The 17,382-nt window shown below is 42.3% G+C and overlaps 1 protein-coding gene across 1 annotated transcript in view; it reads right to left on the minus strand.

The window, feature by feature from the left end:
* Positions 1-274: 274 nt before the first annotated feature.
* LOC119404469 (zinc finger protein ush) overlaps positions 275-17,382 on the minus strand; it is a 541,895-nt gene continuing 524,787 nt past the window's right edge. Inside the window, exons 5-7 of the mRNA XM_037670976.2 lie at positions 15,372-15,640; positions 11,393-11,557; positions 275-8,783 (exon numbers count right to left, since the gene is read on the minus strand). Coding sequence (XP_037526904.1) covers positions 6,397-8,783; positions 11,393-11,557; positions 15,372-15,640 — 2,821 coding nt within the window. The 3' untranslated portion in view covers positions 275-6,396. The remainder of the gene's footprint in view (positions 8,784-11,392; positions 11,558-15,371; positions 15,641-17,382) is intronic.

Genomic DNA, 17,382 nt, shown 5'->3' on the forward strand with positions numbered 1-17,382 from the left:
CTTTGTCCTACCTCTTTTCTGCACTACAACACTATGCATGTCGCTGGAGCCAAAGTTTCGACAAGTGGACCTGTCTTTGTTAAGGCAGTTGCTGCCTTGGCGAAGACAAGTCCACTTGTTGAAACGTTGGCTCCAGCAACACCCCATGCTCAAGGAATTTTTATCTCTTCAAGCCTCCATCTTTCCCCAGGTTTCAGCCTTGCTTGGATCTTACGTCATGGTCATACATGTCTTTTATGTGTTCTCTGCAAAATAAAGACACAGAAACACACTGTTTTCTTGAACTTCACGTGCCAACTCAACTTTAATAACCATTTTTTCCATAAAATTCATTCACCACGACATGGGCTCGTTCTCAATCTGAGCACTCACGGCGCCAAGCACCCAAGAGGTGTACCGCAGTTAGCGTGGTGCAGAAGCTCGCGTTTCACACACCCCTGCAGATAACAGCAGCTCTCCCATCCTCATTTTTTTCGGACTAGTTTTCTGGAAGACGTCGATGAAAGCAAGAGAACAGAAACAAACACGCACACACACTTCTCAAAAACACATAAATCTAGATGTGTGTAATATATATATATAGATATGTATAATATGCACGCACAATGTTTTATGCGGAACATTCGCGCATACAATTGCACCTTTCAGAACTGCAGCCAGTTGCAATGGCATTCACCCTGAATCACTCAAACCGGGTTAGGGACACACTTTGCGTTCGGTCATTTTTGCTACAAACACATCCATCATCACCATCAGTCATCATCACACATTTGACTAGTTCAGACGTTCAGTTGTAAACATCTGTGACAGGTCGGGAAAACACATCTAGAGGCCTTAATAATTTAGTAGGAATACACACAGGCTGGCTCTACATACACGACAAGCTTCGAGGTACAATCGAGAAGCAGAATACAGATCGCGCCACCCAGCACTATTCTCACTTATACCCAATTAAACCACGTTCAACAGCCACCCCCACTTCTCATACAGACAGAGCACAGCCCATAAGCAAGTACTTCACCAGTGCTCCTTGTCACGGTCTACTCAGCATTACCGCAGAAGAAAGGGCTGCATTGCTCAAGAAGAGCTGCACATGCAGTGGTGACACATAGCAACTAACTTCCACAATACACAGCATCCAGCAAATCAGCAGGTGCCAATGTGTGGCACACACAGCAGGATGTGGTGGGGAGAAAAGGCGCACATTTAAAGCAATAACCACCAGAGTTCACTTTTCCTGCCAGCACTGGGCGATACCTACAATCTCTGTGGAAATTGAAGCTGCATGGTCACGAAGAAAAAGTTGAAGAATGTGCATTCCAAAGGAGGACCATACATAACAATGAGGCCAGCAATTTACTATGCCGGTTTGTTTCCTGGAGCTCCTCCACGATGCTTCATATAAAATGCAGAGCTGCATGTATGTGCACATTGTGCTAAGTGAACTGTAGCACGAAGCATTTGAATCATGGCTACCACACTTCGTGCTGTTCAAACTTGCCATGGAATGCTTCCATGTAAACTGCTTCCGAGCCTGTATCACATCAGTGCTATTTAGACATTGTTAACATCCAAATAGCATATTAATAGACAAAAACCATTCAAGTCTCAGAACTTTTGCCATTCCAAAAGAGTAGCACAGAACAGATGCAGTGTGACTACGAAAAGATATTCACTTTCCCAAAATAATTAAAAAATTAGAGCATGCACTGTAGGTATTGAAGGTTTTATAGTGAGTCAGCAAAATAAAGGGATAAGGGAAATAGAAAAGGCAATATGCTGCTTTGCAATCTTTTAGGCCCACAGGCAGTTGAGGCTAAGAGTATTATATCACTAGAAAAATACAGCTTATAATACCTTATAATATGTTTTCTACCAGCTCCATACACAGTACACCTAAATTTTGACTTTCACAGTGCAATGAACTTTACTACCTTGACATGACATTCGAGATGGATCCATTCTTTGGTACTGTTGAAGTTTCATGAAAAACAGAAAGCATCCATACTCACGCAGGCCTGCAAGCCAGCATGCTCAAAATGAGTAGTGTTTCATTAGCCTGGAGTTTTCACCAATGGTTGGTAATTACACACACACACACACATATATATGTGTGTGTGTGTCTCAGGAAAGCATGTGTATGCTGCCCGGATCAATACTAAGAGGAAGTATGTCAACACAGAACTTGCACAGAGCATGCAGCGCACACCGACACCTTTTTCCTACAGAACCACAGTCAACGTTCAGCGTCCAAGTCTGTCCTTTCTGATGCACATCAACCAAGCCTACCCACAGTATCTCATCAGCAAGGCTGGCAATAGCAGGATAGCCTACGTCGTCGCTATCAAGTGAGCTCCTATGTTTGCATTGCCCATTAATCCAATGGCCTATCTGTATATATATATGGGGGCCACCGGCACCAACTGAAGTCAGGTGGAATACATAATGTGCAGCATTGAATGCAGCTGGATCTAAGACACGCACAGAGTTCGGGCATCCTGGGCGTACTGCAGAACCCATTTTGCAAACACTCTGCCAAGGAGTGAGGAAATGTCATACAGAGAAAGAACAACCTTCAGGTGAAGTGTAGTTGATCATGACACTATTCTATATCAGATGTAGCAACCAACTTCATAAGTGTGAGGTTCTTTCCACAGGACAGTGCGGATGAAAGGCGCATGCAGCCAGCATACAATGCTTGACAAGGATGACGGCATTTGCCATCCTGACAGGGACTTCCCTTGAGACAGCAATTTGCACAATGCTAGGAGGATGCCTGCTTTGTGAAAGCCGCCTTTCTGAAATGACTCCTGCTGCTGCTAGAATTCAGTTATAATTAAATGAGCAGATATTTTATATAAAAATGCTGCCAGTGATGTTAATTGAAGAGTACAGTTACTTCTTCCTGCTTCTCTTTTCCCCCTTTCCACTTTGGACACGTCAATAACACATCATGTAATGAAAGGGTATAAACAAAATGTGTTAGGAAATCTGCATGTGCTTCAAGAATAGCAGAACATGCACAAGACAAGATTAGTACTATAACTGATTACAGGTACAAATTTAAGCAAAAGCTAAATTAATTTGATCAAGCTGAATCCAATCGCAGTAACTCAAATGGTAACTTGCAGGCACTATGTATCATGCCTAAAGAATGTATCATCCAAGTGAAGCAAGTTACTTCACATTTAAAACAATTCAGGAAGTACACATGTCCACTTATGCGCACTTGCAATGGGCAAAAATATGGCAGATGAAATACTGAATGTAAATGCAATGGCACTGCACAACAAAAGCTGCGAGACAGTGATCAAAGGTTGTGTCACACCTGTATGTGCAGAACTATCCTTCGTGTACTTTTGCAATAACATAAAAGGTGAAGTGCTGCTAAAGAGCCCTGTGTCATGCGACACCTGAGAAAGAACTTGGGCTCCTCATATTAAATCTGCTGTGTATATGCAGCAGTAAGATATAGCAACAGGTAAATGTACTTTGTACTAAACATTTACATTACAGTACAGAGGATGCAGGAACCAATTGCAAGACTGTTTTCTATAAGTCACATGCTCTGGAACATGGAAATGCAAGCAATCCCCAAGCTATCATTCTGACTATACATTTACTGCCTTTTACTAATGTTTACTAGTATGAATCAGAACACATTACTTTATGAATCAGCATTTTCAAGACTCCTCCTAAGGCAATGTGAATGATCAAGAAAGGGTAGCACATTAAATTCCGACACCCAACAAAACATTGCTGCCTAAAGCTTGAACACCTTTTGTAACCTGTTGTTACCCAGAGCCATTAAGACATATTCAGGAAATGAGCACCTTCTTGTCTTTACTGCTCTTCACCCAACTATCATAATAAAACTTGTTGTGGTACAGCTACTGCATTTGTGCAGATAAGTGTGACATAACTTTTGGTGGCTATGCACAAAATGCACCGGAGAAAAAATACACAGTGATATGCAATTTCCAACAGTTATGCAATGCCATTCTCAATCAGCAATGTAAACTAAACATCTTAGAAAGACATGTTTCTAGCTATTCCCAAATAAATGCTTCCTGGTGCAACATCTAGTTCAATTTCCTTTTCTGCCTCCAGTTCTTAGGACTGTTTTTGTAATGAATGCGTGCCTATAGATGTCAAAGTATAAGTGTCGATGTAGAGAGGCCAGGCACCTAAGAGGTACTTTTAACCAACTTGATCTGTTCAAATGCAAAACTTATGATGACTTGAGTAGAATGCAGCACATTTTCTGGCTTCATAAGCTAGTTTTTTGCAATGCATTACAATTGTAGAAACTATAACAAATAGCCCTACAAAATTGTGCAAACAGTGTATACTCGGCAAAATTAAAGTCAAGCATTCTCTTTTCTCAGCTTGATGTTATAAATATGCCCCAGATTTCGCCTGTATTTACTTTTTGAACAATTTAGAGTGCACAATCACCACAAAAGATGCTTTCATACGTGCATTTGCAGTAAAGATAACAAATAGTCACAGTGTGTGCACTTCAGTGCTGCTCACCAGTACTCACACTCAAAATGCATGAAACAGTGGAATACTTCAAGAAACAGCTTGAATGCAATGCATACACAAAAGAGGCTACATGCAAATGTACTAACACAGATACATGGATACACAAGTATGTATACTATGTACATAAGATATGCCACATTACGTCATCAATGCACTAATGTCGACACTGTATTATTCATGCGAATATCTGGAATAAGTGCTTTCTTTATCCAGCTAACTCACTGTCACCTTCATATACCAATAGAGCTGGAACTGGCAGATGAACCAATCCAGTCCTTGGTGCTATTGTTCATTAGTCATGTGACACCATCTCTTTCCAGCCAATATTTTGTTACTCGTGTCACTGTTGTGAAGAGGCATGAACAATGTTTCTCCCATTCAGACTGAGTCCAGGAGCATGCACTACATGCATTTTAATATAGCAATACAGAGAACTATACTCATGTGACACGTAATAATTGACCCTTTGCGGTCATGTACCGGGCCCCTCCTAACATGCAAAAATATCTATTCTGGTAACATGCTGGCAAGGGTGCAAGGTGCACATGCTCACCAGGTGCCACTTTTTTCCTTAGTTTCTGTTGCGGCACCTTCTGGCAGCATTTTTAACTATTGTATTTTATGGTACAGAACACATGTATACAAGGACATTTTTTTATAGTGGCACACTCAAAGAAACTTGTATGTGCTTTTCATGATGTGAAGCACTGAGAGGATGGCAATGTTTTCTCCATGTACATATTATGGAAGGAAGTCATGCAAGTTAAGTTAATCTGAAGACAACCTTAGTGCTGAAAAAAATACATTTCGTCTTCAGAAGACCAGGAAATGTACTTGGATGAGAGTACTAAAGAATAAAGCAACAATGAATCCCCAAGAAATTGACTTCCGTGGTGATCACGTAATATGTCATGCTAACTGAAGACAGTGCCTTTGAAATAAACAACACTTTCTCAAGTAAATCGCTATGCATTTGTTCACGTGAGTGTTCTTTCTGTACAGCGACCAAAACATGTAAAATTGTTCACAACAGGAACAAATGTAAAGTGGGCAAATGCCCATGACCGCAAAGGGTTACTAAATAGTAAGGCCAAAAATTCACATGGGTGAAATAAAATAGTCAGAAATGCTTGACTTCAATAGCAATCATGAATAAATGTCTCTGACACCAGTGTCCAGATTTGAGCGAATTTGCAAGTCATCTGCAATACCGCACAGAGATGGACACATATACACAAGAAGCTTCAAACTGTCGGTGGGGGAGCTGGGAGTGCACAGTAGTAATATTTACCTAGCATAGCAATTCAAATTCTGCTACTTTAGGTGGAGGGTAGTGAGTGAGCATCCCAGCAAACACTTTGGTAGCCTCTAAAATTGCTTGACAAGTTCCTGATTATGATCATGTGTCCATAAATGCCAGTGTGCAAAGATGAAAGTTTCATGAAGGGCATACAGTCATGCTATTATGAGATGTACCATGGCCATTGCTCTGACTTTCACAATGTTTACACCTTTTGTGAACACTGGTGCCATAAATCTTACCCATGCTAAATGCTAGTTCAACACAACCCCTGCCCCAAAGTTTTCTTTTGCAATCAATTTGACACAAGCCACAAAAAAGCATTTAAATGAATGCTACACTGCCAAGTCCCGATCATTATAGGAAGCCATTGTACACCTTTTAAAAATGATGACGCCATTCCACCTGCTGAGCAGTTTAGCTGAACGGAGAGCATTGTGTTCATTTTCCAAGCACAACAAAGCACCAACACCTGTCCTATGCGTTTTCTTAAGCACAGTGAAGCTCCCAGTATTCACGAGGACAGGGGAAAAAAAAAGACCTGTCTCTTAGGCTGTGCCTGGTGCCGACTCTCCTAGTTCTGTTGCTGCACCTGAACTGTCTGCACTGTCCGTAGTTTGGGCAGTGCAATAGTACTTCTTGTGTGCAACAAATGTTGACAGATAGTTGAAAGAAATGTCACATGCTTTACAGTACTTGGTTGCTCCATGAACTTTGCTCTTTGGTGTTGGCACAGGTGGCACTGGTTTCATTGCAGCAGAAGCATCAGTATCAGCTGAGTTAGTTGCAACAACGTCCACCAAAGTAGCCTCAGCAGCAGCCGGTGAGTTACACATTGCGACATCTGACTGCTGTTTGGCAGAAGTTTCTGTGGCAGCATCTTCTGCATCTGAAACTTCTTCCACTTTGACTTCCGGCACAGGAGAGTGATGCCCTTCATTTGTTGAAGAACGAGGCTTCTCGGTTGTGAAGGAATGAACTGCTGAAGTGGCAACTACATCGCGATGTACCAGCTTGACGTGGCGCACCACATTGCCTTTGTAAGAGGAAGAGTAGCCACACAGGTTGCACCAGTGAAGAAGCTCTGTCGGAGCAGGATGATGTTCTTCACATGCTCTTGAGGTTGAGCTTGACTCTTCTGTCACAGTAGTAGCAGTAGGAGGGCTACCAGAGCGCGCAGAAGCTTCTTCTATTGTTTCACTGTTGTGAGGAAGGGCAGGAGTCACCGCTGCAGGCACTCCGGCTGTGCCATTCCAAGGACAAAGTGTGTTTCCATCAGCACCAACACAAAGAATGAGAGCCTCTTCTTGCATCTGTGTTCCTTTTTCTAGGTGCATGCGAACATGAGTGCGCATTCCACGCAGTGTATGGCCTTTGTAACCACATTCTGCACATCGAAATGCCCTCACTCCTGTGTGAGTCACTAGGTGACGCTGTGCAGCAATTTGTGTTGGACAGAACACATCACAATAGGGACACTTGCGCAGGGCAGCAGAGCAAAGGTGCTGCTTCAAGGCTTCTTCTGTTGGATAAGACAGTCTACATCGTGCACACGAAAACTCAGTTGGCCTTTTGACAGCTGCAACACCCACTTGGCCTTTTAGCACATCTCTCTTTGGACAGTAGTAGGTCTGGTGCGCTTGAAGGTTGCTAAGTGATGTAAATTTAATACCACATGCAAGGCAGTAAAACTGGTAAAGTGGTTGAGGTGGTGACTGAACTCCAGCACTTCTCTGGCCGAAGACATCAGGAATAGCAGGAACTGGTGAAGCACTTGCATTGGCTGATGGTGATCGAGACACAAGCTCTGATGAAGAGCCTTCATCCCCAGATGGTGAAGACAGTCGTCCCAATTTCTGCTGCCTTGAAGCACAGTAATGGCGCTTGTGAGCCAAATAATTTTCATGCTTGTAGAAGACTATGTTGCATTCACGGCAGCGAGAGGTTCCTTGCTTTACAACTACCTGTTCACCAAGTGTCAGGAGTGGATCGATAGCACTGACTACGACAGCAGATGGGTTTGAAGCCTCCTCCTGCTGAGCAGGCACTGGTGAGGAAGGGTTCTGTGGTGACTGTCTAGCCTTGGCCTCCTTCCGAAGACTTAGGTCTAGTGGTGTCTCTGTCACGTGCTCCTGCTTGATGCATGGTGAACTGGCTTTGCTGCTGCTGGAGGCTGCACTTGCAACAGTTCCTTCAGTGCTTGGGTCTTTTGCTTGTGGGCCATTTTCCTTAGTTTCACATGGCTCAGCAGGAGTAGATGCTGCAGGAGTAACTGAGCCACCAGATGTTACCAAGGCTGCTGGTGCCACAGCAACAGTTTGAGGGCAAACAATTGCTGGAGCCACAGATGGAGTTGCATCTTGCCGCAGAACTCCCCCTGTTGTGGGAACAAGGCCATTTCCAGGGACATAAGAACACGGAACAAGGATCAAGGGGTTTGTGGATATTGCTGCAAATAATGGCTGGTTAAGCAGGACCTGCTCAGGTGCAGCTGGTGCTATGGATACTGTTGGCACTGGGGGTGGGGCAGGGGCAATGCTCACAGGAGCTTTCTGTACATGCCGTGTGCCGCAATAGAACTGCTTGTGTACAGTAAATGTTTTGTATGAAGAGAACTGGATGTCACAGTTGGCACAGTATCGAGCACTTGGAGGAATGGAGATGTCTTCTGTAGCTGCTGCTGGTGGTGCATCAGCAGTATTGGTTGGTGATGAAGGTGAACCATGTAGCCGCATGTGGCGTGTGAGGCTCCCCTTCCTGTCATAGGCATAAGAGCAGTACTTGCACTGGTAAGTACGACTGTTCTTAGGAGATTTACTTGTAGTTGAAGAAGCATCCGAGCTGGGGGGTGACAATCCATCCTCCCGCCGAGGACGCTTGGCTGGGACAGCACATGTTTCTGTTCCACTTTCACCATTTTCTCGTGGTGATGAACCTGTGATAATTATGAAAAGGACCAAATTAATTGGCAACCAGTGCACCATTCAACTTTCAGAATGAATGAAAACTCTATGCACACACATACAACCTTTGTTCAATATTTAGTCAAGCCATAGTACTGTTACACACTATGCAAGAACATTCATTTCCAATGTTTAAGCAGGATTTCTGGAGGGCAAGAATTGGGTGTCTAACGCTACGAAAGCCTTTCACGGCAATCCTTAGCATCAAAGCAGCGTCAATGTCTGCTACAGTTCAAATCAAATGGCCATTTCACCCAAGAAATATTGATATTAGCTTAAGTTAGCTAAGTAAGGTTTTATGGTGCAAGAGCAACTATGGCTATGCTATGCCAGCCACAAGGTGTTAGATAATAATCAATGAAAGTTGTTTTGTTCTAAAGCTTACTTTAAAAAACAGTTTCCTTTTAAAGACTATGAACATTACACAAAGAAATAAGTGGATTGGCCCCTAGAATTAGACTGGGGTTGAGAGTCACGTGTTTGCTTAACTTGCCGAAATATTTCTGTCTGTGTCACAATATAGGGGCACATGATTAGGATATGTATGACTGTTAACAGCTCCTGGCATTTTTCACGTGTTGATTGTTCTTTCTTTCTAAGCAAATAGTTGTGCATGAAGTGGTTGTGCCCAATTCAGAGGCGGCATGATATGACCACCATAAAGTGTTCTTGGTTGCGGGATGTCTTCCATTCTCTAATTAGAGCCTTAACTAGATGGAGCTTAATACTTGTGCAGGTGGTCCTACTGTTGCTGCCATTTTGATAACAAAGCCAGGTGAATTGTTCGCTAGCGGTCTAATGGGGGAATTTTTATTTTTGTAACTGCTTTCTGTGCTGAAAAGTCATTTCATTGCCTGGTATCCTAACGTGGTTGGGGACACAGCAGAAGGGGACAGACGTAACCTCGTTGTTTAAAACCAATGTGTTTCAAACATTGTCAAGTATAATGGTTTGCAGCCAGATATTAGATGTAAAGCTCCTAACACAAGTAGGTGTACATCAATAATTGATCCCCTTTAAAGGGCTAAGTGCAAACAGAATTTCCATTTTATCAAGATAAACTTGGCACATTTGATCTCTTTATAATTAACAGAATGGGAGCATGCTACATTAAAAAAATCAAATCACGTGAACATAAAATATACATGCACACTGTTTTCTGCATTAAATTCATACAAATTGGGTATGAAATTGATTTATGGTACATTAGAACCTGGGACATACCAGTGCCACATTAAATAGAATCTGAAGCACTCTTGAAAAAAAAAGAAGAAGATGATGAAGACTTTGAAGCATGTCAGTTTATTTATCTGATTGACCTGAAGCATCACAAATGTGCATGTAAATAGCATTTTTTTGGAAAACAAGAATGGCTACTGTCGCACGGCACATTTCTGCAAACACTAAGCAAACGCCATTAGTAAATTTGTGTGTGATGTCACCTTCATTACTACTATGTCGTCTGTTATGGCAGCTCGATTGAGGCAAGGCAAAGTGTTATTTTACTTGGTGCTCAGCCGTCCAGAATTTGCTAATTATTCAAGATTCCAATCAGCTGAAGAATCTACTGGAGTTTCTGGTCTTTCAACAAAGACAATATCACAGATGGTAATGACAGCCATGCACCGGTTATTACAGAAAGCAAGGTGTCCTCTTTCAAGTGAGTTGGAAGCTTTAACTGGTACGTATACACCTGTAAGCTGTGATGTATTTGTATGTGTAGATAAGAAAAAAGCGCATGTGCTATAGTGATTGAATGTGAGTTCTTTTCATTTATCAAAGAGAATTTTATTGTTTCCCCAATGCGACACGACATGCACGCTCCTGACAATGAGTATATGATGCACCAAACAGAGCTTTGTATTTGCAGTCTGGCTTTTTTTGTGCTGTGCATGCGGAAATTAAACCTTTGTGTGATCAAACCAATTTTCTCCTTTTACAGAACTGCGCGGACCAGGCATAATGCTGTAGACATGGAACCAAGCTGCATTTAAAGGGGCACTGCAACACTTTTTCAGCATGGTCAGAAAACGCTGCCAATCAGTAGTCGAGGCACCTGAGAACACGCAAGTCAAACATTATAGAGCAGCACGCGGCCTAGAATTTACAATTAATTCTCAAAGTCAGCTAGAAATTGTTCCCTCTTCCCTCGACAAATGACTGCGCCATAAACCCAAAGTCCACGGCCACTGGCAGATTTGAACATTGTGAGTTGCATAATTACTGTGGCCACTGTGGGATGCCGCCATGTGCCCGCGTGCGCGCTCGCAATCACACTGAAAGTAAGCCGCGCGTGTGAAGAAAAAAAAAAGAAAGTGCTCAAGGTCATGACGCACGCTGATGAAGGGACACTTCTTGCCCCCTTGTCATCCCCCTCCCTGCGTAGCTTTCAGCATGCTTGCCAGGGTGAAAAGGGAGAGAAAGCACTTGAAGTGTGCGACAAATCCCTGTAACTCTGCTGACACTTGATGGATTCTAAATATTTTCACGGCAGTCGATTCATGAGGCAATAAGCTCTTTTAATGAAGCCATTCGACAATTATTTGGAAAAAGAAAGGAGTATTATAGTACTGGCACTCACGTTGGCCAGGCGAGACAGGTGGCAAAGAATCCTCAGTAGCCTCGGCCTGTGATCGTGCTGGCATAAAGGCAGCCTTCTCACCTCGCTGAGAACAGTAGAACGTTTGGTGGGCTTTCAATGTTTTGCCGCTGCTGAATTGGATGCCACACATGCCACACTCGAAGGCTGCAAATATTCAATAGCCAACTTCAACAAACTAACAATACAAAACATTTAAAACATGAATAAGCACTTACCAACTTATTATAGATTTTTCTATTCGAATTATTTATTACATGCTCAGGGTTGAACAATGTTACATGTAGGAGTCAGTGCACAAAAAAGTTTCTAGTGCTGTCACATCACTATCCTGTGAGATCAAAAACAGCCATTAAAGATCGATACATAGCAGTCATTCTCTATATGCATTAACAAACAACACTGGAGCCAAATACAAGCACACGGTAAAAGATAATATAATAAAGCTTAGAATCCCACAATATTTTATGTTAAAAGCCACGGCGCCATGATGGGCCATAATGGACACTACATTCCTGTGACATGCACTGCTAGCCACTATCATCACAAAGAAATTTTCAGTATCACATTGATATGAGGAAGGATTAAGTTATAGCCGCACAAATTTTCTGCTTGAAATCTTGGCTATGCTGCTCACAGAAACAAACATTTTCACTCTTTTAAGAAGTGTACAAGTGGTCCTTGCTGCTTCTTGTTAATTTCTGTCTGCCGTAATTGCTTCAAACTCTTAAAAGTCACACCACAGAAATTAAAGGTGCTTCATATTCTTGCCAAATTTTGACCCAACTGACTTTTCTTTTTATAGAGGTATCGTTTTCACCACTTTATCAGTTCTACACCTCACTTCAATCAATGTGATTCTGATGCTTCCTTATGATTTCTGCAGCTACCCTACACCTTTGTAACTTCAGCAATATTCTGCAAAGCATAATCTTTCAAAGTTTCACTCCAATCCAATTTAAAGCCAAGCTTTCTCTGAAGAGCCAGATGAATTGTGATGCTGCTGGTTAGTCTGCAGAGGCAGCTGCATAAAAGGCAAGATAGAAGGGAGGGCTTGTTTGGCTTAAGTCAGTGATGACATCATTCCTATTGCAGCGGATGCACCCCTGCACTGGGTCACAACATAAGGGATGCAGCATCTCAGTGACATGTTACACAGGTGTCCTGGATAACTGCGCTGAGTAACACTAGAGGGATGGCTCCAAGTGGGCAATCCATCAAAGAGTGAAGAGTGATGCACATATGCTGCTTCAGCCAAAATGTGAGAAACTTGACAGCTTCTCATCCTTTGATAGTGAATCGTTTTAGACTATTCTAAGTGAATGTCACAAAACGTGTTGCTACACTTTCAATGTAAGGGTTTCTTTTTCTTACTGAAGACAGTGACATCTATGTTTCATGTTAATGCTACCACTATCAAACATTGTGCACATCGTAGTGCTAGCAGCTGTCAGTAGGAGGAGGATGGCAGCAGTTGGTTGCATTTGCATTAGTTCTGCTCTGAACCAAGCATCCATGTACAGTCCCATCATTAGCCAGACTTGGGGTTGGTGTGTCCTTGCAGCATTTTCAAAGAACAACAAAGGAGCAATTGGAAAGTGCAGTGGACGAAGTAGAATAATAGTCCAATAGAACTGCAAGTGATTGTGGCACCAAGCTAGCAAGGAAGTTTCAACAGCACCAATGAGAGAGATCAGCCATTTCATATATGTATAGGAAAACTCAGAAAAAGTTGCAAGCCAAAGCTAATCTATCATACTCTTTTATTTAAAATAACTGGAACATGGACAAGTTTTTAAACCTCCACGAATGTACTTGAAGCACAAAGAAGACGACTACACAAGAAGGTGGAACAAACAGGATGAGCACTACAGACATTTCACTTTCTTGTGTCATCATCATCTTTGCACCTCCAAGTAAATTCATGGATACTGTCTTATTTTTGTGAATAAAATGCTGCGTTCAATTGTGTCAAAAGCCATTGCTGATTTGGGAAAAAGAAAGTACCAGATAATAACCACAGTCCACGATTACGTTGATTTTATCAGTAATGTTAGCTGTTATAATTTATATAAATTATTTATAAAGTTACATACAACCTATATAATCAGTACTTCACTAAATATAAAATTTAGCAAAGTACCTGCTGAATCAAACTTCAGTTAACTTTTTGTAACACTTTAGAACTTAAGAACACAAGATGCTACACATATATACTTATCTTTGTTTTCATCCTAAGCAGTGTGTAACCTCATACTAGTATTTACTTATTCCTATGCACCACACAGGTCACAATTATATTGCCGTACAATGTTTATGCACTCCACTGTTTACAGCTATAACACAAATATGCAACCAGCAGTTCAGTTCACGTGAATGCACATTGTGAGACGTTGCTGTCATGAAGATGAAAGCAATGTTTTATAGGAAGGAATGCTGAGGAGAGATGTATGCAGAGAAAAGTGACACAAAAGATGGTGGTCGAATATTATTTGGCTTTATTTGGCTTTTCCAATCTCATGTTTCTGGCCTAACAAAAACATAGTGCATCCACACATCCTTTATTTGTTAAAACAGTCAGCAATGTCAACAGGCTTCACAAAGACAGCTTCATTTCTTTCATCCCACTGTGAGTGAAAAAGTGGTGATGAAAATTAGGTGCTGCTACCGGAGCTATGTGATGCTTTTGGCATGGCACCACTTCATTATATTGGTTCAGCTGGCTGGCGTTACCCAAATGGAAGTGGAAAAGCATATGTATTTATCTATGTCAAGCTCTCAGCATGTTGCTAAATCTTCCCTTAAAAGCAAAACCTTTTCTGATGAATGCAGGAAGCCAAGCAGCCCGCCAAGGTGGAAGGCTACCAGTGCATGCCAAAGAAGATGCCAGCTCACAAACTACTTCCACGCAGCGCATACAAATGCAGGCTCCCGCAGGCCATGTGGGAGGCCATGCAGGCCCTTCATAACAGGGTTTGAACCATGGTTTCCTATCCACTTCTTCGTGTAGAGTCAACACACCATTTGAAATGTCGGTTGCCCCGCCACGGTGGTATAGTGGTTATGGCGCTCGACTGCTGACCCGAAGGTCGCGGGATCGAATCCCGGCCGCGGCGGCTGCATTTTCGATGGAGGCGAAAATGTTTGAGGCCCGTGTACTTGGATTTATGTGCACGTTAAAGAACCCCAGGTGGTCGAAATTTCCGGAGCCCTCCACTACGGCGTCTCTCATAATCATAGCGTGGTTTTGGGACGTTAAACCCCAGATATTATTATTTATTTTATTGAAATGTCGGTTGTGCACCATAGGTTGAGCCTCACACGAAGCTGTTTATCAAAGTGCTATTTGGTACGACTAGGGCTGCAACTTATTTATTCTTGCATTTTCCAAGGCCTAGAAGATACAATTACAGCACATGTATACTTAAAAAAACATAACAATGAAAAACAATGTACACATTTACATTGCATTTCATCATGTTCAACAAAAAAAATATGAAGGTATCAACTAACCACAAGAGCCTCATTGATTGATAACTTACTGAAGTTCATAACAGCGCTGCCAGAGTCACCTGATCACCTCCCCTGTTTGTGTGTTTCATAAATAAGCTACAGCTTTTGATCTTCACATATTGGCACATTAGTGGAATATGCAATGTAGAAGACAAGACGCATCCAAACACAAGTTCACATTAGTGTGCTTTTAGGGTTATTAGACCTTATACACTCAAACCTCATTATAACAAAGTTGCATCTGCCACGAAAATAAATTCGTTATATCCGAAAATTCGTTATAAACGTTTATTTATAACACTGTAGCTATGACAAGACTATTCTTCATTTACTTCGTTATAACCGATAATTCGTTATATCCGTGTTCGTTATAACGAGGTTTGAGTATGCCATTCCTAGTGTATATCCCGCACAAATATAATTTAAAGACATAAAAAGCTGAACTTGCCTTGCTGAACAACAATAGCAGGCCGCTGCAACAGCATGGCAGTGCTTGTGCCAGCCAGAGGACTGTAACCATTAATGCGTTCAGGATGCAAATCAGCTTTCTTGGAAGCTACTGTGGCAAGTTGCTCATTCTTTGTGACCTTAGGATCTCCATCTGGATCATCAGAAGGCAGGTCCTCAGATGACTGACCACTTGGAATCGCAACAGGGCTGCAGGCTTCCACCTTCACTTGAATGTTCATAATTTCACTAGGCTGCAGCGCTCGTTCACTGTAAAGGCGGTTGTGAAAAAAAGAAAGAAAAAAAAAAACGAAATATAAGAAGGTCTGCTCAAGCAAACCATACAATGACCTTTCTTCCCTTGTCACACACACACACACACACCTAAATATGCAGGCATGCCACATAAGTTTGTACACAAAACTGCTAAGTGTAGCATCTTCCAAGATAGTACCCCTTGCAGTAAGATAATGAAGAAAGTATCTAAAGATTTGGCTCTACGCTTAGCACCTGAGTTTCAAATAACACTGAAGCAGAAACAACCATCAGCAATCAAAATGTAATACTTAAAAGCAGTCGAACTGGGATTACATCGAATTACTGCCTATAACGAACAGTAATAACATCGCAATGTAAATTTAATGCAAAAGTACTGCGCTTTACTATGCGTATATTGAACTCCTGTTCACCTGCACATTCGGTATATCAAATGCTACACTGTGTCGCACTCCTGCAAGCGCATTTCTCCTAACTGACAAGCGATCATTTTCATGCCAACGAAACGACACTACAGTGAAACCTCGGTGATACGATCATAGCTCATACGAATTTCGGGGTGATACGAATTTTTCGTTGGTCCCGGCCAACGCCCATTGGCCTGCGTTGTAATGGAGTAGGGTTGTTGCGAACAGATTTTCACCCAGCGACGTTTGATACAAATGTACGCTACCGCTCAGGTACGAAGAGGTGCTGTCCGCGCTGTCGCGGAAGACACGCCACGCACGTGCGAGCGCGGGAACGCAAACATGGGCATGCGCGCTGCGCCGCCAGATCGTCAGAATCACGGTGTAAAAAAAACACTTTTCTAAAGGGGGACTAGGACCGAAAGAAAGCGAGGACGGTCTTGGCGAAGGAGTCACGCCTCACCACATCAACATGCGCAACCGTAGTGGTCACATTTGTGCGAGCACGGTCGTAAATTGCACAAAACACATGCCCAACACCTATGCGATAACAAAATCATGACACAGGATCGCAGTTCTGTTATTTTGTGGCCTTGATCCATCGCGTCAAAGCACTTCTTTCGTTACTTTCGCTGCAGTACTTCGCTGTCATGCAAAAAAGCATAGTAAAAATTTGGAAGGGGCTACTGCTGTCGCGGGTCACAACACACCTGGTTCATTAATTAAATATGCGCGTACGGGCCATATATTTACGAGTGCTGGTATGATTGCCGACATCTAAAAACTTGACTGACAATCATTCAGGGTTCTTCCTGACGTTGCTGCGGCCCTGAAAAACAATAAATGAAAATGTACGCCAGCTTTCTTTTGTCGCATGCTAATTTTCCATGCTTTCTGGTGATACGAATTTCGAATGATACGAATATTTTTGGTTGTCCCGTGAGACTCGTATCACCGAGGTTTCACTGTATTTTGGTGGATACTGTGAAACGGGGCATTGAATATGAAGGGCAGCACAACCTACGAAAGAAAAATGAGCAAGGTGTGTGTCTGAATAAAAGGATGGCGTGTACAGTAGAGATTTTATATATGCACCAAAGTGATTATGCTTTATAAGCTCCACCAGAACACAACCGTGTATTGCGGTGAAGAGCACTAATACCAGGAAGAGAGAACCGCCATACAGTGAAGCGTGCTACTCACACCCATTCGTTATTGGAAAGAGGACTGCAATGTTGCTTCTAAAATTCGAAAGGCCTCCTTGGTCTAATTTGCATGTTCCACATGACAGCATGGATGAAAAAAAGCAGACATTTATGCCTTCGGTGC

Source organism: Rhipicephalus sanguineus, chromosome 1 (genome assembly GCF_013339695.2).
Source record: "Rhipicephalus sanguineus isolate Rsan-2018 chromosome 1, BIME_Rsan_1.4, whole genome shotgun sequence".
NCBI lineage: Eukaryota > Metazoa > Arthropoda > Arachnida > Ixodida > Ixodidae > Rhipicephalus > Rhipicephalus sanguineus.